This window comes from Myodes glareolus, chromosome 5, assembly GCF_982192425.1.
Source record: "Myodes glareolus chromosome 5, mMyoGla1.1, whole genome shotgun sequence".
In the NCBI taxonomy this organism is placed as follows: Eukaryota; Metazoa; Chordata; class Mammalia; order Rodentia; family Cricetidae; genus Myodes; species Myodes glareolus.
This window is the reverse complement of record NC_142030.1, coordinates 68,278,158-68,302,883: the sequence shown is the minus strand read 5'-3', so window position 1 is coordinate 68,302,883 and position 24,726 is coordinate 68,278,158. Positions and strand designations below refer to the sequence as shown.

General features: G+C 37.5%; 1 protein-coding gene across 6 annotated transcripts in view; it reads right to left on the bottom strand.

The window, feature by feature from the left end:
- Positions 1-24,701, bottom strand: part of Cep350 (centrosomal protein 350) — a 144,931-nt gene extending 120,230 nt beyond the window's left edge. For 4 of the 6 annotated variants that reach the window (XM_085688077.2, XM_048421671.3, XM_085688080.2 and 1 more), the window contains exons 1-6: positions 24,564-24,701; positions 10,955-11,040; positions 9,066-9,112; positions 8,582-8,693; positions 7,406-7,565; positions 2,505-3,121 (exon numbers count right to left, since the gene is read on the bottom strand). In XM_085688077.2, the coding sequence (XP_085544203.2) occupies positions 2,505-3,121; positions 7,406-7,565; positions 8,582-8,693; positions 9,066-9,112; positions 10,955-11,027 (1,009 nt within the window). In that variant the 5' untranslated portion in view covers positions 11,028-11,040; positions 24,564-24,701. The remainder of the gene's footprint in view (positions 1-2,504; positions 3,122-7,405; positions 7,566-8,581; positions 8,694-9,065; positions 9,113-10,954; positions 11,041-24,563) is intronic. The other 2 variants (XM_085688078.2, XM_048421673.3) reach the window with 1 other exon arrangement.
- Positions 24,702-24,726: the final 25 nt, after the last annotated feature.

Genomic DNA, 24,726 nt, shown 5'->3' with positions numbered 1-24,726 from the left:
TCCTGTAACAATTTTTTAAATGCCTACTAAACGTAATCAAAATAACCCCTCTAAAAGTTGTACTTATAAAATCATTTAATATAAAAACAAGTATATTTTAAAAACTATCATAAAAAGAAAATGGTAAACCCAATGACCAACTTTTAAAAAGTAATATTTAAGATTTCTACTTTTAGGACTCACAACTTTTAACTAAAGTATTGAGTAAAACAGCATTAGAAATAAGATATCTTAAGTTTCTTTTAGTGAGATAAACTTTAGTATCTTAGACATGAAATATGGAGTGCTTTAGAGGATCTAACAAGGAATAGCAAGGATTTGGGGCAATCACCTCTTCAAAACCAAGAAGAACAATTTGTCTCTACCATTTGCTATTTGCTCTGTAACAGTGTAGACATGATATACATATGACTAAAAGATACAAAATCATTTTATTAGTACATCAGAATATTCTTAGACAACAGAGCATTCTTAAGCATTCTAAAGTGAATTTGGTCACACGTTTATCACAGATTAAATAGAATGAAATGCAAATTATTTATCTTTTTCTAGTTCACAAAAAGTACCACTAACAAAACATAGCAAGCAACACAAAATAAAACTGATATTGCTAAAATTGTTCAGAGAAAAATTGGCTAAAGACCTCTTAGGACTAGAAAAACATTACAAAATTTGTTACGTTGTAAGGGAAAACTTAAATTTAGTAAAGAAGTACAGAACAAACTATTTAGTGCAAAACTGGTTTAATTTCTTAATAACAAAATTTTTAGAAGAAATGGTCTTAACAATATTTTGATCTGCCTAATTTGTCAATAAAAACTGAACTTGAAAAAATATGCAGAAAAGAAAAGCCAGAAGGTTAGGAGAGAAGACAGCTCATTGGGTAAAGTCTCTTGTCATCAAGCCTGACAATTGAGCTCAATATCCGGTGGCAAGAAAGGACCTACTCCCGCAACCTCATTCTCTCTCTCCCATACACGCAACACATGACACATTACTCAAATACATACAGAGCAAATAACTGTTAATCAATTATTTTGGTCCTAAAAAGGAAGGTTACAGTCGAAGATTTAATGACAAAACTCTAATATGAGCTAAACTAACCAATAAATCAACCCTTTATTACATACATGGCCCTCTGAAAAATAACTTAAGGACATATACATAAAAAATAGAAACCCCAGAGATAAAGAGATGACTCAATTAAGTGTACTGACTATTCTTCCAGAGGGTCCATGTAGTACACAGACATACATGCAGGCAAAACACTCATACACATAAAGTAAAAATAAAAATGAATTTTAAAAATATCGGAAATCCCTTAAGACCACCATTTTGTTTGTTTGTTTGTTTTTCGAGACAAGGTTTCTCTGTAGTTTTGGAGCCTGTCCTAGAACTAGCACTTGTAGATCAGGCTGGCCTCAAACTCACAGAGATCAGCCTATCTCTGCCTTCCAAGTACTGGAATTAAAAGTGTGTACCACCACCACCCGGCTCAAAACCACCATTTATGAAAACTTGAATTAGCTAAACAAAGCAAATATATTTAAAGAACATTTCTCAGTAAAAACGCATTAATGTTAACATAAATCTACTTTAAATATTTTATTAAAATATGAGGAAATAAGTTTTGTCAAAAAGCAAAAATTAAATAGGATCCATGTCAATGCCAAAATATTATGCTGTCCTATAGTCAGTGGGAATTGGCTGATTTGTCTTTTAAGTAGAGTTTTGTCACTGTTTTTCTAGTATTGAGAATTAAACCCAGGACTTGAGTATGCTAGGCAAGCTGTCTACTACTGAGCTACATCCCTCTTTAAAACTGGACTATGTAGTTTAGACTAGCTGATTCTCTGCAGTTTGGGCTGGCCCTAAACTACCTTAGCCTCCAGAGAAGATGGGATTACAGGCATGTAACACTATAAACATACTATTATATGATTCTTGTTAATTCCAAATCAAATTCTTTTGGTTGTCAGAAAGTGGTGCCAATCCTATTTCCTATTTTGTAGAGTCTCAGCCTCTGAGAATTCCCTAAGGAGCTGAGCATGATGGCTCATGCCTGCCATCCTACACTCAGACTGCTTGGAGTCTGAGGCCAGTTTGGATAGAAAAGGGGAAGGGACAAGAGGAGGAGGGAAAGAGATGAAGAGGGGAGATTTCCTAGTGGACTTGTTAACAATTTTTATTCTAGTGGCACATACCTCTAATTCCAACACTTGGGAGGCTGAGGCATATAGGTCTCTATGCTAGGCCAACCTGCTCCACATAGTGAGTTACAGGCCATTTAGGGCTAGCAGTGAGACCCTGTCTCAAAAACAAACAAAATCTCATTCTAGATCCCATTCCCAGAATTTTGGACATAGGTCTAAAATTTGTACTTTTAACATGTACCTGAAAAAAAAAATTCTCACGCAGTTAATCTGGTAATCACCCTGTTCTTTACATCCAAGCGGAACCAGAAGACATGTGGAGACAGGAAAACATGAAGAGTGATTACAAACCTTTATATGCCGGAGCAGGTGGTGCTGCTGCCACTTTTCTGACTTTCGTTGTTACTGAGTTGTCAACGTTGACAACCATTACTGGATGGTCAATGTGACCTAGAGTCTGGGCCTGGCCATTTATTTCTTCTGAGTGCTCCCACTGTTTCCTAATCCGCTCTTTGAGTTTTTCCAGTTTAATATCATGTTGTCGCCGCTTTGAAATATCTAATCTTTGGGAATTACAGGCACTAGTAGAGGATGGAGAAGAGTCAGACAGCAGCAACAGTTTTGGATCAACATCATGTCCCACGTTATTAAGAGAAGGCTTTGAAGTGTTCTCGCTTCCCTTTGTTCTGTTAGACAATTCTTCCTCAGTTCTTACATGCACTCCCATTTTAATTAAACATTCAGAATTGTGCAATGCATCAATCGCTGGTCCATCATTTAAAAATCTAACAACTGTATCACTGATGACAGATGGTTGAGAGCTCTCAAAATCACAGCAATGGATGTTCCGATCTTCCCGATTGCCTACTATTTGCTTCCCACTCTCAGCCTTTTCTTCATGAACACAATACACACGCTTTGACTCCAGATGACTGGGGCTTAAGCTGAAAGGTGTACCATGGGGTTCCCTGTGATAGGAAAGAGAAAGCTCTGTGATTTAGAGTTAATAACACAGAATCTTTAGACTTGAACACTGCAGGGGCTAGAGCTTAGGGGTTCTCACCACAAAATAACAGCAAGTGTGTGAGGTGCTGCATACATTGGGAAGCTTGATTTGGCAATTTCACACTGTATGCATGAATCAAAACACTATGGACAGCACAGATAATTTTTGCTTATGCATTAAAAAGAGCCTAAGTAAGAGTTTTAAAAAAAGTCAAATTAAAACCAGTCATACAACCTGAACGGAGAACTTAAAACTAATAGTAGGAGTAAAACAAACAACAACAAAAATTCCCTATATGTTTAAAAAGTAAAACCAGAACCTGATGGTGTAGGTCCATAATCCCAGCTTTTTGGGAGTTTGAGGCAGGAGGACCACAAGTTCAAAGCCAAGTTGGGCAACTTTATACTCTGTCTCAAAAAGTATAGGAGTGGGTAAAAAAAAAAAAAAAAAAAAAAAAAAAAAAAAAAAAAAAAAAAAAAAAAAAACCAAGTATGCAATAAGCCCTAAAAACTTTCTTCTAAAGTTAACCCTCTTGTAACCAGAGACATATGTGGCAGCTTTAAACTCTATAAAATTTAGTAGGCAGATGATCAGGGTCTAAGATAAAGCACAGTCTCTGTTTATAAAAATACTAGAAAATTTTCTTCAAAGATTTACATACTGTTTCAAAAGTTTTCTTAAGAAGTTTATTAAAAGGAAGGTTAATTAAGACAAATAAAACTCAGCTGTGAATAAGACATGAAGAAGAAAAAGTATCCACTACATGCAATAGTAGTTTGGACCTGCAACATCTGAAATAGTAACTTAGCATTTTCTTCAGTGTGTGACTACTGAAAATGTTTAAATGACCTTGTAACTAGCATTAACAATTCTATTATACAGCCTAATCTAGACCATTACATATAAAGATATAAAACCCTAAATGCCACAAAAACTCTTTTTTTAAGATTGATTAATTTATTATCTATACTGGGTTCTGCCTGCATGTATGCCTGCAGGCCAGAAGAGGGCACCAGATCTCATTAAAGATGTTTGTGAACCACCATGTGGTTGTCAGTAATTGAACTCTGAATCTCTGGAAGAGCAGCCAATGCTCTGAGCCATCTCTCCAGTCCTTCACAGAAACTCTTAATACTATGACCTTATTCAACATGGCAATCTTTCTTTTATGAGTATATAAAAACATGCATTTTTCAACAGAGTTAGTCTACAGCTTTGCTCATATTCTCATTGGGGTCTATGGCCTCCAAAACTTTATAGAGCCTGTTCAGAGCAGATGATTACGGAACAAAATAGGACTGAGAAATGAGCCCTATAGCTGCCTTCAGAAACCAAGACTAAAAGCAATTATGTTCACTATCTTCACTAGGATTTTAACAATTACATTAAAAATATTTAGGTCTAAAATTAGAACATGAAGAGAATAAAATTAAGCAAAATAGAATGATAGTTTATAAATCATCTCTCAGTCTCACAAGGGAAAAGAAAATTGAGGGGGCTGGTAGATGGCTCAGTGATTAAGAGTATTTGTTGCTTGTGACCAGGACAATAGTTCAGATCCTAACACCCTTGTCAGCTCACACCTGTGTATAACTTGGGCCAGGTAATATAACACCCTCTTGTGACCTCTGTGGTAACATGCACATATATACAAACATATGGATACACCTAAATAAAAATCAGTCTTTAAAAAAGAAAATAGACAAAAAGATAACTTTACATAATTTTTAACTCATTAAATATTTACTAAATATATACTTTTCAATACTTTTAGCTGTCTAAAAATGTTTAATTTTTCACAATAAAATATTGATATATTCATTAATTAGCACATTACTATTTTGAAAAGATAATATTAAAATGTGATTTGAAAATGCTATAATAGAAGTTATCTAGCATTATTGAAGCACAGATTAATTTGTCTTGGAAAAATGGAGTGTTACAGTGTTATGGTTTCAACAGGAAATGTTTCCCATAGGCTCTTATGTTAAATGTTTGATGACAGCACTGTGGATAACTTAGAAGGTATGGCCTAGCTAGAGGAAGTATGTAACTAGTGGATGTGCCTGATGGCTTCCCATGGGCTTTTCTCATTCTAAATCTCCCTCTCTCTACTTCTCATCTACTATGAGGTGAATGCCCTCTTCCTCCACATGCTCCCTCCACCATGATGCTGAAACACACGGGTCTAAACAACAGCAACTGTGCCCTTTGAAACCATAAGTCCAAACAAGATGCCTTCTCTCTCAGATGTCTTGGTCACTACCTTAGTAAATAACACAGCAAGAACAGATGAGGCTGTTGCTTACAGATGGTAGTGTTTTTAGGAGGTTGGTAATGTATCACAGTTGATTGAGTGCCTACCCAGTATGCACAGTTGATCCCAGCCCTATATATGTCAGGTGGTGCATACTTAAGATCTCAGTAGGAGGGAGGAGGAGGTAGAAGCAAGAGGATCAGAAATCTGAACTCATTCTTGGCTGGAAGCCAATCGAGCTATATGAAAGTGTGTGTGTGTGTGTGTGTGTGTGTGCGCACACACATGGTGAAAAAGGGGTTACATAATAAATGGAATCTGCCAGGTGGAAAAGGACAATTCATATACAACTATCCCCTAGGTAATTTTTTTTTCCTTTTCTTAAAAGATATACAATTTATAAAATTTTAAAATATCATATAGTATTCTTTGTAATAACATCAAAATACAAAGGAATCAGTAACTCAATCTTGATCCTGAGAGTAATCATGTTTTTAAGCAAGTTTTTCGTAGTTCATTTTTTTTTTTGCTTCAATACTAATGGCAATGCCCAAGGATCATTTTACAAATCTTACCTAATTTACAAATGCTTTACTATCTTCACCTATTTTTAACTTGCATCAAATACAACATATTAAACTCTGAATTCATTTTTTATCTTCTTTTCTAAATTCTTTATCACAAAATTAGATAGTACAAACTCATACCTAAAATTACCAAGTATCATCATGTAACTTCTTGTTTTTCTGATACTTTATCCCATGAAAAATGTCTATAAACACATTAAGTATAAGGTCTAGGGTTTTCTACATTTTTTTGTCATGTTAGGCCATGAATATATTTAAATCATTAGCTGGGCAGTGGTAGCACACCCCTTTAATGCCAGCACATGAGAGAGGCAGAGCAAGGTGGATCTCTGCAAGTTAAAGACCAACCTGGCCTACAGAGTGAGTTCTAGGACAGGTATGGCTACCCTGTTTCAAAAAAGCAAAAAATAAAATAAAACAAAAAAAGTCATTAACGAGGTATCCTTCAAAAATATAAAAATCTCTAATTTTAGTACCTAAATATACTGGTAACAAAAGTGTACACTATTATCTAGTCTACACTATTCACATATTAATCTAGAACATCTAAGCTGCTACAAAGTAGAAGAATAAATATTTCATATAAACCCTCATTTCAGGGCCTAGAGAGATGGTTCAGAGTGTGTGCTGCTTGGTTATGAGCAATTTCTGCTCTTCTAGAGGACCAGAGTTCAGTTCCCAGAACCCCATGAGGCAGCTCCCAACCAACTCTCATTCTAGCTCCAAGGCTTTCTTGGGCACCAACAACACATGTGGCACACATACAACTCTTACTTCAATTCTTCACTCAAATACTTAGAGAGACTGGGAATGTGGTTCACTGGCTGAGTCTTTGACTACTATATGAAAGATCCTGGATTTAATATCTAGTACAACAACAACAAAAAAGACAGTAGTCAGTATTTTATAATGTGAGAGGGTTGAATGGGGAGTGGGAGTTGAAAGGTTTTGAATCTTTATGTTTGGGTGAACTTTGTTTCCTTTTGAGATTATCTTTTGTGGAGAACAATAACATTTCTTTTGTGGCTTGAGTGTGAAATAGGTCCAACACTACAGTACTGGCTTGTAGCACTGTTTTCAGGTCTGTTAGAGGCACTACAGAAGGCCTTGAGATTTCATAGTCAACCCCATTTTCTTGCTCCCTCTGCTTTTTAGTTGCAGGCAGTCTGAGCAGCAGCCTTGTGGGGTGCTGCCATTCCTTCCCTATCCTTATGGGTCGCTATTTCTTTTCAACTGTAAACCAAATGAGCCTGTCCATCCTCAGACATTTGGCCACAGCAGTGAGAAAAGCAACAAACAGAACTTCAGTGTCAGAGCATTACAAAGACTGAGAAACCCACCATATTCCTATTGTAATTAATACAGAATAACCTCAGATGCTAACATCTTTTCCCACACCAACCTGTAAGAAACCAAAGGTTCTCGGAATTCCACACGATTGTTTTTCTTAACATTACTTTCCAGGGTGGTAGCTCTTAGAGGACTACGAGATTTCTCTTTCCGTGATTTAGAAGATTTGGAAGTTGGAGCACTGACCCAAGAATCATCTAGATATCTACCATCTGAAGGAGAAAAGAAATCTATAAGAACAGATATATAAAACACAACTGTCTAAGAGAATAACTTACTTAATATGTTATTTCTACCATCTCTGGTTAGATATTAGATAGACAGGAAATACCCACAGTCACTCAATTTGTAGAGGAAACTGTATTCTAAGATGTCAATGCCCAATTAAAATCTACTATCATGAGGTAGGAGGACTACCAGTTCATGGTCTTTCTGGGCTACAAGTGAGTTTAAGGACAGCATAGGCCACTGACCTCAAAATACAAAAGAAAATACAAATAAGGCTAAAATAAGGGCAGCAATAGGAAACTTTCCTTGCATGTGGGGGCCTTAGTCAAATACTCAGTAACCCTCACTCCAAACAGTAAAAAGAGAATAGGAAAACCCAGCAACTTTCAGACTAAGCAGAAAGTGTTTACTTCAACCCTGTAGCATACCAATTAAAAAACAAAAAGAAAAAAATCAAGTATCTGCATTGTGTCAATTTATTATACAGTTAACTCTATGAAAGATATTCCAATCGTGACTTAAACAATTTAGCCCCCTGAAAGAAATACATATGTGTTATCAAGTCAACTAAATTTTACCTTCAAAGACTATACCTGTGAATTAAAAAAATAAGTATATATAACTTCAAACACCAAAATAAAATTCTCATTAACACAAATAAATGAAAAATCAACTGTCAAACATGATGCAATGTTGAAAACATCATCAGCACCACAAGCATGAGGGCTAAGGACACATGCATACACACTGCACTACCAAGAAATACTCAACAGAAAAACAAAGCCTGTACTAATGGGGCCAACCCCCAGAACACACATAATGGTAGAAGGAGGAAATTAATTCTATAAGGCCAGCTTCTGGCCTCCACAAGCATAGCCCATGGCACATGTGCACCCACACACACAATAGTAATAATTTATTCATCTATTAATTTAGATGAATTAATTTAATCTAGCTAAATTTAATATAGCTAAATTTTTTAAAGGAACTTGACACATACCTTTTCTACTTATTTTCCGGGTAGCACTTGCAGACTTTTTAGCATCCATCACAGAATCAATCACAGCTGTACTTGTAGGGGTTACTTCTAGTTTGTTCTCAATGTGTCTCAGCTAGAGTTTAAATACCATGAAAATATATAAATTAACTCTGGAATAATGCAATTATTACTGGTTTACATAGCTATTTAAAGTAATATTGTCTGATATCTTTCTCTAAAGTAGAAAAAAAACTAACTCAAACACTTTCTTACAATATTAACTTTTTAATAATTTACTACTTTAGCAGTAATTATGCTTTGACACCCTAACAGTATCTTGTTCCTTTACTCTTCATTTTTGTTCATTGTGTAATATATATAAAATATTTGCCTTTTTCCTTTCAAAACAGTGCTACAGAAAATGTTTTAATTCATCACATCATAAAATGATATTAACTTTAAAACAAATAGGCAAATTTTTAAAATAGAAACTAAAACGACTTACAGCAGCCTTGGTCTGAGAAAGTGCATCCCACGATGTGGTTATATCTACTAAGAAAAAGTGACATTTTCAGAATCAGAGTTCTGAAGTAGAGCTTAGACCATGAATTTTAATATGCTCCCAAATGTGATCAAAGGCTTGAGAACCACTTCATAGATATAACTATTTCTTATCAGATACATTTATAATACTAAATCAAAATACCCTTTTTCTCCCTATCATGAAAGCCCATGCTTCTTAAGACACAGAGTTAAAATAGCCTGATACCTATTAGTCCTCAAAACAAATGGACTATACTCTTACCAAACCTGTAGCAGGAATAAATAAAAGTAAGAAGTATACAGAAATAGCCTGCGTGCGCGCACACACGCATACACAAAAAAAATTGGGTGTCGCCCCCCACCTCCCCCACCCCCGACAATTAGGCTTGGGTGGGTCAAACAGAGAGATTGCTGGTGGACTCCTTCAAGGGAGCAGAAATGAGCCACGGGTCTGTGGGTCAGGGATTCCTGGTCTTCTGGGGAATAGAAAGTGTACTCTTGCAAACCTCAAGTTGGACCATTTTCTTTCTCCATCTGTTCCTTCACCCTAAGCTTTAACAGCAGGTCTCTTGGTCCTGAAAATCTGTCAAGTCCACCTTGGAGCCTGGGTAACTTTGAATAATTGGTGACCAGTTTGACTCTTCACGATCCCAACATCTTTGGTCCCCAGTAAAGATGGTGGAACATAACTGCTGCTGAGGACTCAGGGACTCAGTTCTAAGAGCGGGAGTTTCTTTCTGCTTCCTCCCTGGACATAAACATAAGACAACTCCTCTTCGGAAATAAACTTGCTTTATAAACAAAACAAAACAAAACGCAAAACTTTGTGCTGTTTTTTTAAATCATGTTATAATGTAAAAGAATACTTTTAAAACTATTCCACATTTCACTGTACTAGTAGAAACAAATCTATTTGGTCTTTCAAGTAACAGTCTTTCAACTAGTTTAAAGCTGTGTTTTTCCCATGAGTTATCTTCTTCCAGGATAAATATTTTCATTTCCACCAAATACTCCCTATATTAGCTTCCTCACAAACAGGAACCTTCCTCTGGATCTACTCTAGTAGATCAGTTTCCTATTTCAAATATCATATCTTGAAGGACCTCTAACAAATAAATACCTTAAAAAGGAGTTCAGGGAAAGGATAACTTATTGTGTATTATAGATAATGTTATAGTCAGTGTTTCTAAAAAAGAAAAACTAATTTTGCACAAACACTTTTTGAGGAAAGATAAGTTCTTACTGTGCAGCACAAGTTGGTCTTAGTCTCACAATCCTGCCTCAACCTTTTGAGTTCTGGGGTTCCAGTAATGCATGACCACACCTGGCTCAACTAATTTGTGTTTTAAAGGGTACTTTTATATCAAAAAGTAATTTTTTTATTATTTATCTAATTTTTTATAAATGGTGGGGCTGAAAAGATGGCTCAGCAGTTAAGAACATTGACTGCTCTTCCAGAGGACCCAGGTTCAATTTCCAGCACCCATATGGCAGTTTACAACTGTCTGTAACAGTTCCAGGCGATCCAACATCTTCATATAGGCATACATGCAGGTGCAACACTAATGCACAGAAAGGTTAATTTGCATGCTTGCAATGTGCGAGTGTGAGCCTCTGTGACCACTGAGTCATTTGCAAGCTACACATCGTGGTTGCTAGGAACTGCACACAGGTCTTCTGCAAGATCAGTAAGTACTCTTAACCACTGAGCACCTCAACAACATATTCCATCGTTTTGTTTAATAAATCAAGATATTCATAAATTTCATCTACTGGTTACCCAGAATTTAATATATTATTGGACCTGAAAAGGGAATTAAACTCAGTCATTAAAAAAACAACAACTCATACCTTGAATAGTCTCCTTGCTTTGAGAGCTCCTTGGATTTGATAAAGGCACCTCTTTTGACTTGCTGCTCCTCATCTTGCCAATTTACCTGCAATTATATCATCAATAATCATTGACCATCACTATTATAAAAAACAAAAGTAAAGAAATATTCTGACTTATTCGTGAAGGTCTGAAAAAGATTGTCTTCTCTAAAATGTAGCTTCTTATACTCATGGGAATCTCATAACCAATCCAGTAAATAATACAATACTTAAAAATAATAATAATAATACAATACTTTAGAGGAACTATTATCATTATTATCAACATTTTTATTAAGTATAGAGAACTGATTATATGGTAACAAGGCTGGGGCTATATCAGTGGCAGTGCACATGTTGTCCATACATAAGGCCCCAGTTCAAGCCCTAGCGTGAAAATAAGAAGTGGGCTGGTGAGAGGGCTCACTAACCCTAACTACCTGATTTCCATCTTTAGGACCCACATGGTGAGATCCAGCAAGTTGTCCTCTGACTTCATGTTGCCATGGTATGCAATACCTCCCCCCTACACACACAGCTTCTCACAATACAATTTGCTATTAATGAGAATGAAATAATTAATGATAGCCCATAAAACAATGTAGTTTAAGTACAACTCTATTATGTAAGGAACACCAGAAATAACACATACGCCATGTAACCTAGCACTTAACGTACAACAAACTAAAGTTTCAGTGGTGCCGCAGTGAGGCTAATTATCACCTCGGAGTGACTGAAGAGATGACTGAGTTCAGCTCCTCAAACTGACTTAGGGGCTGGTCAATTATGTACAGTCTTTCATTGATTAGGGTACCAATTTCATGGATGTGTCCAGTTAGTTCTAAGTTATGCATTCAATTGTTGTTTTCATGCATATTATATTGTATTTACAACACTATTTTCCTTTTTTGTTTTGTTTTGTTTTGTTTGTTTTTCGAAAACAGGTTTCTCTGTAACTTTGGGGCCTGCCTTGGAACTAGCTCTTGTAGACCAGGCTGGCCTTGAACTCACAGAGATCCGCCTGCCTCTGCCTCCTGAGTACTAGGATTAAAAGTGCCAGCCACCACCGCCCAGCTACATCACTTTTTTATGTCTGTTTTCCAAACCCAAAACCAGGGCAACAATCTTTTCAAAATTACCTTTCCCTGATTTATGAGTTTATTTTTATGAGCATCTTAGAAATATTTAAAAGGCTGAAGATGTGGCTCAGCGGTTAAGAGCACTTGCACTTACAGAGGACCAGGGTTTGATTCCCAGCACCTACATGGTGGCTCATAACCATCTATAACTCCTGATCCAAGGGATCAGATACCCTCTTTTAATTTTTGGCCATCAACAGGCATATATGTAGTGCACAGATAAAATGCAAGCAATACTCATAGATATAAAATAAATAAATAAACTTAAAGACTTACTTAAACATTGTTTAAAATGTATCTGTCTAGAAAAGGCTAAGAAACATACTTTCAATACTCTTCCATTTGATGGTATTACAGCAGTACTTTAACATTTACTGTTTCAAACTTGGATCTTGAAACTCACACTACTCCTATATTTAGTACACATACCTCTCCTGTTTCCTTACTTCTTGAATGATGAGGGGTGCTCACTCTGGCAGCACATATATCAAAACTGAATGATGAAGTACTCTACCACAGTCCAGTACTTCAGTGGTAACATTTCCAAAAGTTCTATCACTAGACCTCTTCTTTTCTACCTCCTTCTTCCCAGGAAAACACAACACATTTTTATGGCACGTGTGTATATGTCTATGTATACATCTGTGTCTGTGTCTCTGTGTGTGTGTGCACATGGAGAGCAGAAGTCAAAAAATAAGGTGTCTGCCTTATTTTTTGAGATGAAGTCACTCACTGATCCTAGAGCTCATTTATTCAACTAGGGTATATGGCCAGCAAGCTCCATAATCCTGCTTCCATCTCCCAGAAGCCAGAATTACATGCACATGCAATGTCTGGCTTTTAATGTAGGTTCTGGAGCTCTAACTCAGGTCTTCATGTTTGCATGGCGAGCACTTTTATCAACTGAGCCAGCTCCCCAGCCCCTCAATACTCTTCTCATAGCTTCAGCTATTTCCCGAGTGCTATTATAACTTGCCTAAATCCTTCTCTGTGCTCTGAACAGATATTCAGAATCCAGTGGGAAACTTCATGGGTCTAGGGAAGTGGCAGGTTGTCCTCTAGAGGTCATGCCCTTGCTACCCACAGGCAGAGCTATATTTACTGGACCAGTAATGAAGCCCACCTACTAAATAGGCCTTAAGTCCAACTTGGTTACTCTTGAGTCTATCTTGTCTGTCACTGCTGTGCTCCATAGGCTTTAAAGCAGAAAAGAATCGCTTTGTTGACATTTCAACTTGGTTAAGAGTAATCTGACAAGCTCCCACCTCTAGATGAAAAACTACAGGCAACTAAAGGCTGCCAAGAGAGGGAGAATCAGTCTTTCTCAAGGACAAGCCCCTTGATAGGTTATCCAATCCCAAGTGATCATTCCTAAACATACACGTAAAAGTTACCACTAAAGGGACTGGGAACATTGCATTTATACATACATACAGTCATACATACAGCAACAATTAAATAAGAGGTTATGAATTTGAGAGGAAGTGGAAGGATGCAAAAGGAGGTGGAAACAGGAGAGGATGGGGTGGGAAGGGGAAAGAATGGGATGAAAACTATGTAAATACAATACTCATTATGAAATTATCAAAATTAAATAAAATGTCTTCTTTCATTTTGTTTTTTTTAAAAAAAAAAAGTACTGCCAGTAGTAGGACAAATGGAAAAATCAAAGCGAGAATGGGTCAGCAGAAGTAGGAAATATGACCATATATACATAAGTAAAGTCTTTTGGAAAACTGCTTCTGAGAAAGGCAAACACATGTACATTACAAGCCTACTAAACCTGGGAGGTGGTAAAAGAAAACTAAAGAATGAGAATTCACATACTATTGTGTATGTAAGCCTATTATACTCTATGGTAAAATAAACTATAAAGCACAAACAGAAATATAACTGACCATGCTTTTAATAACAAGGAAAAGAAGATAAAGGTAGACATCCATATAATAACCTGAACATAAAGTGGTATCACAAAAATAATAAAGTCATATGGTAAAATGATTAATCATTAATGTGCAATAAATTTGAGGATTGGTGGGAAAAGTTTATGCTATTGCTATCACCAAAGAAAAGACTAGTTATAAATTAAGCTAAAACAGAAAAAAATATGTAAATTCACATACAGACAGACACACACATATACACACACTTGTGTTCATACATATGCAAACATGTACAACACACACATCAAAGTAGGAAAAGGAGAATAAATAATAAGTGAAAATTATATTGAAGACTCATTTATTAACTCTGATCATAAGGCAATGAGCAGTTACACTAGAGCAATAAGACATAACCATCTAGACTCAGTGAGCAATAGAAACTATTCAGAGAAGAAAGACCTTTCTCCCAGCTACCAATTCAGCAAAGACTGACTCCTAGGCTATGATGTCAAGCACATACATGTACTCACACACAAAGTAATGTTATTTTTAAAATAAATAGAACCCAGCGGTGGTGGGCACACCTTTAATCCCATCACTCGAGAGGCAGAGACAAGAGTATCTCTGTGAATTCAAGGCCAGCCTGGTCTACAGAGTGAGTTCCAGGACAAGCTCCAAAGCTACACAGAGAAACCCTGTCTTGAAAAACCTAAATAAATAAATAAATAATAAAATAACCAGGGGCTGGAGAGATGGTTCAGCAGTTAAGAGAGAGCTCACTGCTCTTACAGAGGACTGAAGTGTGGTTCCCAGCACCCACATTAGGAGGTTCACTGCTGTGGGATAATGCTCTTGTACACTGTAAAAATTTGTCACTCACATTAGTTTCATAAAACACTGACTGGCCAGTAGCCAGGCAGGAAGTATAGGTGGGGTGACCAGAGAATTCTGAGAAGAGGAAAGGAAGACAGATACAGTCACAAGCCAGACGCAGAGGAAACAAGATGAGAATGCCTTATTGAGAAAAGGTACCAAGCCACATGACTAAACATAGATAAAAAATATGGGTTAATTAAGTTGTAAGACCTAGTTAGTAATAAGCCTGAGCTAATAGGCCAAACAGTTTATAATTAATAAGCCTCTGTGTATTTCTTTGGGACTGAACGGCTGTGGGACCAGATTAAAACAGAAACCTCCTATGTATAGCTCACAACCATCTGTAACTCCAGTTCCAAAGGTCTGTCAACTTCTTCTGATCTCTGGAGGATCCTACACACATATGATGCACATATTTGCACTGAGGAGTACACACATGCACACACATTTTTATCTATTAAATAAATAAATACCCTTTGGATAAATACTTTAAAATCATTATGATTCCTCTGTCGCTAATTTTGGTCTCAGTGGAATTAGTAATCAAATCCAGGTTCTTGTTTGTTTATTTGTTTGTTTGTTTGTTTGAGACAGAGTCTCACTGTATTAGACCTAGTTGGCCTCCAACTCACAAAGATCCACCTGCTTCTATCTTGTTAGTGCTGGGAGTAAATAAGAATAGATGCACCATCATAACTGGCTTTCAACTTTGAGTTTACACATACTAGACAAGAGTCCTGTCACTCATCTATACCCCAAGCCCTGTAACTATTTTCTTAACTCAAATATCCCTCCATAAATATGCCCCATTATTCTCACTGCAAGTCAGTTTCAGATCAGTCACACAATGCCTTCTTCTAGGCAGCTAGCAAGCTCTAGGATGACAGATTCTGAATCAGCAGTCTGAGGCCTAAGAACTCTGATTTACAGGGATCCTGATACATAGCCAGCTTTAAGCTGTATCGCTCTAGAGACTATCTTCAGTTCTACTCTTTGAAAACTGAACTTTAGAAAAAAACTGATTATTGCATTTAAAAGAGAGCTTCATTTGTAAGAGCTAATCCTGAGAACATGTGGCTTCCAAATAAAAACTTAGCAACATTCCTTGAATTGTAGACCTTTAACACTATGGGATGTGACTATGTGGTCAGTTAATAGCCACAGGCACTATGAATTTGTTCTTCCTATTGGGCAAGGGCTAGTTCTAATCTCCATCAGCTATCAGGCGAGTATCCAAATATCCGTTTTGCCTATTAAGATGAAATCAGGCAGACTGCAAAACTACTTCAAGGTCATTCAGCTAATAAGTACCAGAACTATAAATTAAATCCAGACCTCTCTCAATGTTTTGAAAGCCTCTAATTTCTATAATGCCTCTTATAACACTGAAACTGCCACCCTCTGGAACATCAATATATAAAATAATCCCTCTAGTCCCCCAATCTCATCATGTTACCTTGTTCGTCTACCGAAATCAAATTGTTCTTTGAATTTTTGATCTAGTAACTTCACTGCACTTAACTTCTTTGGAAATTGTTCTATGTACCTCAACTGTTACTAAATTTTTCCCAAAGGGCAGGACTTCCTCATAAATTTCTACAGATAAAGTCCTTCATTCTCTCCTCCTATCCAGGGCGGGTAAAGTGTTTTAACAAATTCCTTTGGTCCCCACTGCTATTCCAGTTATCTTCCACAGTCATGAAAATGCTTTTCGTCAGTGTAAACTCATACCATCCATTCATTTAGCAGTGTCTGGTGAGTGTCACGCATATAGTAAGTAGGAATACAGCTAAGCAGTAGATTTATTCAGTAAAAAGAAAAGAGAAGCTTCCCGCCTTTAAGAAATTCAAAAGGTTATTCCAAATATATATTGCAAATGGAATGACACGGAAAAACACAGCTTCTATAAGAGCATATCACAGAAAGAACTCATCTAACCTCAGAAATGGAAAACTGCCATTTAGGCTAGGACTTTAATGATGGATAAGAGTTCACTAAGATCAAAAAAGAGCTTTCTAGAAAACAGGAAGAAATATGTAGACTGTCCTGGCAGCAAATAACATGACAAAGTCTAAGAAACCAAAACATAGTCAAGTGTGATGGCTCTTACCCATAATCCCAGCATTCCTGAAACACAAGCAGAGGAATTATGAGTTGGAGGCTAGCCTGCAATATTATAGCAAGACGCTAGCCATCTCAACCACTCCTCCAAAATCCCATATTGTTGAAGAAAACTGCCCAAAATTTAAAGTTGAAGAAGAAAGGGAGATCCTTCAGGGGCTGCAACATAACCATAAGTCATGGCTCTCGTTGATAGAGAGAAGTGAACCACCGGGTTCAAACACGCTAAGCACCAGCTCCATACTGGAGCTTTTAAAGAAATCAGTGTCGGTCACTCCTTTTTTATATCTTTGACACTTCTTTAAGAAAACATCCATGATGGACCTAGAAAACATCATTTTGAGTGAGGTAACCCAGACCCAGAAAGACAATTATCACATGTACTCATAAGTGGTTTTTAAACATAAAGCAAAGAAAACCAGTCCACAAATCACAATCCCAGAGGACCTAGACAACAATGAGGACCCTAAGAGAGACATACATAGATCTAATCTACATGGGAAGTAGAAAAAGACAAGATCTCCTGAGTAAATTGGGAGCATAGGGACCTTGGGAGAGGGTTGAAATGGAGGGGAGAGGCAGGAAGGGGAGCAGAGAAAAATGTAGAGCTCAATAAAATTCAAAAAAAAAAAAGAAAAGAAAAGAAAGAAAAGAAAGCATCCATGAGACTTTCTGGCACATTGCCTCCTTGAAATAGTACAAGCTTCTTTAACTTTCTCAAATTTATGAATCCCTTCGTAGGTGCTGGAGAGATGGCTCAGTGGTCAAAAGTACTAACTACCCCTGCAGAAGACCAAGGTTTGGTTCCCACCACCCACATGGCAGCCTGCAACTGTCTGTAATTCCAAGGGATCCAACTCTCTCTTCTGCCCTCCACGGGTACCAGGCACATGTGGTGTACATATATACATACATGCATGCATACATACATACAGGAAAAATGTTCATGCTCATCAAAGAAATAAATCTTCTTTTAAAAGAATATTATTGTTAATCAAACAGATTGCAGTGAATCTGTATGTTTTAAGACACGATCTTGCTAATTTGTCCAGGCTGGCCTTGAATATGAAGCAACCCCCAACTTCAGCCTCCCAATGACTGGGTTTACAGGCATGTATCACTGTGCATGTTAAGCGTGCACACACACACATGCACACCATTCTTAAGTGATTCAAAAGTGTTATTCCAATGTCTATTTTACAAAGAGGTTAACTGGCATCTTACAGAAAAACAAGTTGTTTCATTAAAAAGTCAAAATATATGTAAATAGTGCTTTGTTCAGAACATTAAAAAAATCAGAAGGGATTTTTAAAACACTTTTATTTAATATGATTTTATTTTGTATCATGTAAATAAAAATTCAAAATGAAAATCAACTTCCAAAAGTTAACTTAGGATGGCGACCTTGCCAACAGAAAATAGAAATATAATTTCTTTGTTTTGTAATTTTGTTTTTCGAGACAGGGTTTCTCTCTGTAACAGCCCTGGCTATCCTGGAACTTGCTCTATAGACCAGGCTGGCCTCAAACTCACAGAGATCCCCCTGTCTCTGGCATGAACCATCACCACCTAGCTGGAAATATAATTTCTTTAAAGCTACTACTAAATGACATTTTTTTAAAAGTCTGGTTAAGCTTTGCATAACTGTAAACCCAGTCATTGGGAGGTTGAACTAGGAGGACTGTTGAGAGTTCAAGGCCAGCCTGGGCTACGCAGTGAGTTCAAGACAAGCCTGAGCAGGTTAGCAAGACCTTGTTTTAAACACAAATGCAAATTAGCAAGACTCTGTCTTAACACACACACACACACACACACACACACAGGCACAATCTGATTAAAATCATGTACACTAATAAATGAGAATACTTTAAAATGCTTATTTGTTGATAGAAAACAAGATCTTAAGCTAACAAGGAGTCTATTTTCAAACATCACCAAATGTAGTGACTTGAATGAGCTGTTCCCTTTAAGTCTTGAGCATTTGAATTTTTGGTCCCTGCTGGCAGCTGTTTGGGGAGGATTAGGAGGTGTGGCCTTGCTAGAGGAAGAATGTCACAGGAGGCTTTGAGGTTTTAAAAGACTTGAATCTCTTCACCATTTCAAGTTTGCTCTCTCAGTTTCCTGTGATATGAGCTCTCAGCTGCTGCTCTAGACACCTGCTACCTGTTACCTCGCTCTACCAGCATGGATTATTATCCTCTGGAACTGTAAGTTAAATAAAACCTTTCTTCTATCAGTTGTATTACTCATAGAGTTTTATCACAGCAATAGAAAAGTCATTAATACACCAAAATATCTGCCTTATAAGAAAGATACAAAGACTATGCTTGGGGGTGCAGAGTTGTAATCTGGATAGTCTGATGACTAAGGCACATTCAGTTCCAACCTGATCTACACAATAGACCAGGCTAGTCAGAGCTACATAATGGTCTCTGTTTAAAAAAAGGGTACAAAGCAGCCAGACATGGTAGTGCAGGCCTATAATCCCAGCATTCAGAAGGCTGAGGCAGGAGGACTGCAGCAAATTTGAGGTCAAACTGGGCTGTGTAGGGAGTTCCAGGAAAGCCTAGGTACAGTGTGTGCCCCTATCCAAAATAAGTACAAAGACTCACACAAAACCAATAGTTAAAAAGATCTGAAGCTACCATTTAATTTCGAGTTTATATAGGGGGAATGGAAAAACAAGCAAGTAGGGCGGATGACTCAGTGGGTACAGGCATCTGCCACCAACCCTGAGCACCTAAGTTGGACTCCCAGGACCATCACAGAGAAGAGAGGACTGACTGCTGTAAACTGGTCTCTGGCCTCCACATGTTCTCTATATAGTGTGTGTGCATGTACACATGCACACAATTAAAATGTAATTTTATTTTTTTTTCTTACTATATAACCCCTGGTAGCTTAAATATAGAGCAGGTTGGCCTAGAAGTCACAGAGATCTGTCTGCCTCTGCCTCCTACATGACGGGACTAATGGTGTGTCCCACCATGCATGGCTTAAAATGATGATGATCATGATCATGATGATGGTGGTGATGATAAAAGAAGTAACTTTGGGAGAAAAGTTACCATAGGAACACTTCACCTATTATTTCTAGATCTATTTACCCAGGTTCTCTCAAAAAAAAAAAAAAAAAAAAAAAAAAAAAACCTCACTATTGGCCACATTTTCCTCACACTTTTGTCCCAATCTCCCCTCTCCAACAATTTCCTATAAGCAGTTATGCTTAATGACATCTTAAGAAATAAAAAGTCCCTCCACCCAGCACCCCCTCACTACTGTTTTTCTTTTACAAACCTCTCGAAAATGGTGAACAGATCTGCATTAGAGGCCCTTTCGCCTGCCTCCTGAGCTGCTGCTATGTGGTTTCTGCCCTGACTTCCCCACCGCAGCAGCCCTCTCTCTACAAACCCACCGCCTCCATTGACTGTACCCTCAACAGCAGTCGCCACAGCTGACAACTTTCAACATGAATCAAATGAATAACCCCTCAGATACAGTCAACTGAAGAACTTTTCCCTGATATGTACAATAAAATGGAACATTATACTAATCAAACCATCAATTTAGTGAAGAGAAAATTGTACTGGCAGATGCAGTAAAAGGAAACTGAGATCATTATCTCCAAATGGATGAGGGCACACAAATGCGGCTGAATCTGAGTTCAACACACCGTGATGAACTCTTCACGGCCTTGCAATTGTTTTACAGTTGTTTGGGATACACATGCTTGTAGGTAAAACAAGTGCCTTTACCCACTGAGTCATCTTATTGGCTCCATCTTATTTTTTTATTAAGTCAACTCATATTACAGAGTCTGGCCCTCTCCTTGCAACACACAATGTAGTACAACTTATTTCTCATAAACAATATTATATCATGAGCATTGCTCCATGTCATTACTTAATAGTAATAGGAAGCAGTTACAAAATGCACCCTGTGCTTACTTAGAACACAGACACTAACTCACTTATTTCTCACAATAGTCTCATGAGGCAAGGATTATCACTATACCCACCTTATAGATGACTTTATAATGGCCGCAGCTGGTATAAATGTTGCAGTTAGGATGTGAGCCTATGAGGTCTGCTGCCTGGCCGATGTGCTGAAGGACACGCTCAGCTGCTTCTCCCGAAGTAAATATAGATTCCCTAAAACCTGCTAACAACTGTGAAGTATCTTACAGCATAAATATACTATGATTTTAACTCTTCCCTTACCAACAGGTATTTTGGACATTTTTAAATATTTCTGCTTCCTTTTATTTGTAATCATGATAAATGAATATTCTTAATAGATTTATTGTTGGGCTTAAAATTTATGTAACATAAAACTCACAAACATTAAATGGTTATATCAAATATTACACGGATTTTAAATTTTGATAGTAATGCCACATTTCTTCCCAGAAAGTTGTTCTACTTTAACTTATAGTCTAATTGCTATTTATTTTTAAGTTAACATGAGAAGACCCACTTTGAGTTTTTAATTAATAGTGACCAAAAAAAAAAAAAACACTGCTAGGTTAATAATAATCACGTTCTGATTTGACAATTATCTGGCACATAAAGCAAATGTAGACCTAGAACTGCTTAGGGGATTCTTCTTCCAGTTATGATGCTAGCTTTCTTACACAAAAAACAAGGATACTGAACTAACTAGCCTCCAGTATTCAAGACACCTAGTACTGCGATTAAGAAAGACCTAAAGTTATTGCAAGTAATAATTATAGTACGAGCACAAGTTAGGGTCTTAAAGCTTCTATTTTCTTCAGATTACAGCAACTACAGAGCACCTAGGCAGATCATTAGTCAGTTTTCAGGACCACCTGTGGCTTATTCTCAGCGGCTGTTTTTCCCCTGAGACCCAGAAAATTTGAACTAGATAGTTGGAGCCTAGTCCTAAGAAAAGATAAAATGTGCCTACAAACTAAGAACCAGGTTTTTGTTTTGTTTTGATTTTAAACTATTATCCTGGGACTGAGATGAACTCAACTATTATTTATTCGTTATTCTAGTATATGCTAGGAACTAAGTGCACAATAACAAACAGAGGACCTCTGCCACCGCAGAACTTTCACGCCAGATGAGAAACACAAATAATAACCCAAAAATACTCAAAGGTAAAACGAGAAGTTCCACTGAGACTAACAATGACCAACATCAACAACAAAATTAATGCAGAAAGACACTATGCAATCTTTTCACTTTCACCAACATGCAACACTAAGAATTGTATGGTGTGGAGGGGGGGGAGGTCAACAAGAAAACGATTTTGTCATCTGACCACACAGCAAAAGTAACAACCAATCCCAACTATATAACTATACATTTAACTTTTAAATCAACTGTCCCGATAGTTATGCTACCACTGATCATGTGTCTTAAATATGTTTTTACATAATCAAGGGTATAAAATGAGTAGAAAATCGAAAGTGACACAACTGAACATTCAAACGAATGATAACTACAGGTGAATTCTTTGTTTTGTTCTGTTGATGTTGTTTACACGTATTGGAGACTGAACTTCCAGCTTCATGCATGCTAGGCAAATGCTCTACCACTGAGCCACACCCCCAGATCTTATCTACAGTATCTTAAGAACTGTTCAAATAAAAAGTTCAAATAAAGAATAATGCTTCATTATAATAATTCATTATTATTAATAATAAAATTTTATGAAATTACTAACGCCCTTGGAAACTAGGACTCAACATAAGGAACAAGTGTCATGTAAAAATGAAGGATATAATTTTTAAAAAATATTTTGAAATAATAACAAGTAGCAAAAGTATCTAATGTAATATTTAATTTAAAATATAGCTAATTCTAGAATATTTATAGGACAGCAGCCACATAAATAACTGACTTTGAGTGTCCATTTCTACAACTTCAAAATAAGAATATTTGTCTACTTTGCTTACAAAAGTGCATGAAGACTAATTCATGTATTTGGAAGCATACATCCTTCCCCCCCAAGAGGTCAGTTATTTTCAGATAACTTCTCTTTTGCTCTCACTGTTAAGTTACAGCAGTTTAACAAACTAAAGTGGTTATATAAGGACTTCACTTCCTTTCTTGTGCCCATGATATAGTGTTTAAAATGAATTTTAAAAAAATGACAATCAGAAGAAAAAAATTTTAAAAATTTTAATTCACAAACATATTAACACCACAGATTGTTTCTATAGGTATTAATAGCCTTGAATAATATTATACACCAGTCAGAAAAATATCTTTCATATATGTACAAAAATGTTTATAAATATAACTCACTATCACTATTAGCACCAAGTTCTGCTATGAAAAGACAAGATACATGTGATTTATCCACATATACAATGCATTCTAGCAAGACATTTATATTCTGATTAAGGCATACTATGTTGAATGCAATGACAGTTCAGATTTATTGCGTTAAACAGTTTACCAAAAACCTTACATTTTCATAGACTTGAGGAAACTTCTAGTACAAGTCTAACAATCTTCCAAAGTCACAATCCCATGTTATTAGCAGCACACTGCCTTTCTAAAAAAAACAGTATTTTAAATTAAGACACTTTTTAATTGGAGAGCAGTTTGCAGTATTTCATCATTGCTTCTTCAAAAATTTTCAGCTGTAAATAGATTGGCCTAGGATAGACTGTCCTTTAAAATTCTTAAAATACAAGCTAAGAGGGTTAGGTTAACATGGCAACACTAACGACTTCCCCCAAATTCAAAACAAGAATCACCAGCAAAACAATTAAGTAGATGTGATATTTTGTTTGTGCTCTAACAAATAAAGCTTGCCTGGAGATCAGATGGATACCGACCACTATTCCTAACAACCTATTTTACCCCCAAGTGAAACATTTGTTACAACATCAAAAACCCATTAAAATTTATACCTATTTGCAACTTCATAGCTTGAAGACTAAAATCTAGGCAAATTTCTGCCTGCATCTGTGACATGTATTAAGTGTGATTTAGCATATTGGCCTGCATTTTTAAAGAGGGGGAGGGGAGCGATAGTGACAACTTCCAACGTGTAGGGCTTGTTAAATGTCACCCCTCCCCGCCCAAAACATTTGTGAATAAGCCGGTAGACTCCATTCAACAACTGCTGTACCGGAGCTGATCAAAGTTTTCCCCATACTCCACTTGGAGAATATTACACCCAGGAAAAGGAACAGAAACTGGTCATCCCTGACACTGAAGCTAGTCTCCCGGAATTTCCCAAAACATGCTTCATCTCCAAACGAAGAAGGGACACTTCGGAGACCAAAGGTGATAGGGTAGCTTAACTCTATGCAGACAAGAGGAGGGGCGAGGGTGCTGAGGACAACACGGGCAGGTAAGCAAAGAAATCTGGTCTTCGGTGGGCACCAGCAGGTCCAGGAGCCCAGGTCTCAGGATGACCCTCCCGGAAAAGTCTCGGAACCTAAGGAGGTTCCCCAGGAGGGCGCCAGGCAGTGCCAGGGGGCCCCGCCCCGCCTCTCTGGCCACCTCGGGGACCCGGGACCGAGGACAGAGGCAGCAGAGGCGGAGCAAGCGTCCGCAGGCTCCGCCAGGTCTTCCCGCAGCTCACCTGAGAGTGTCGCCTCCGCCCTCGGCTCCCACGGTGCATCCCGCGGGGCCTGGCGGAGGGTGCAGTGACGCCGCCCCGACCGGCCCCAGGGCTGCCCGGCCGGGCCTCCCCGCTCCGGGGACGCACCGGGTGCCCGCCTCGCCCCGGTTCCTGGGTCCGCCGG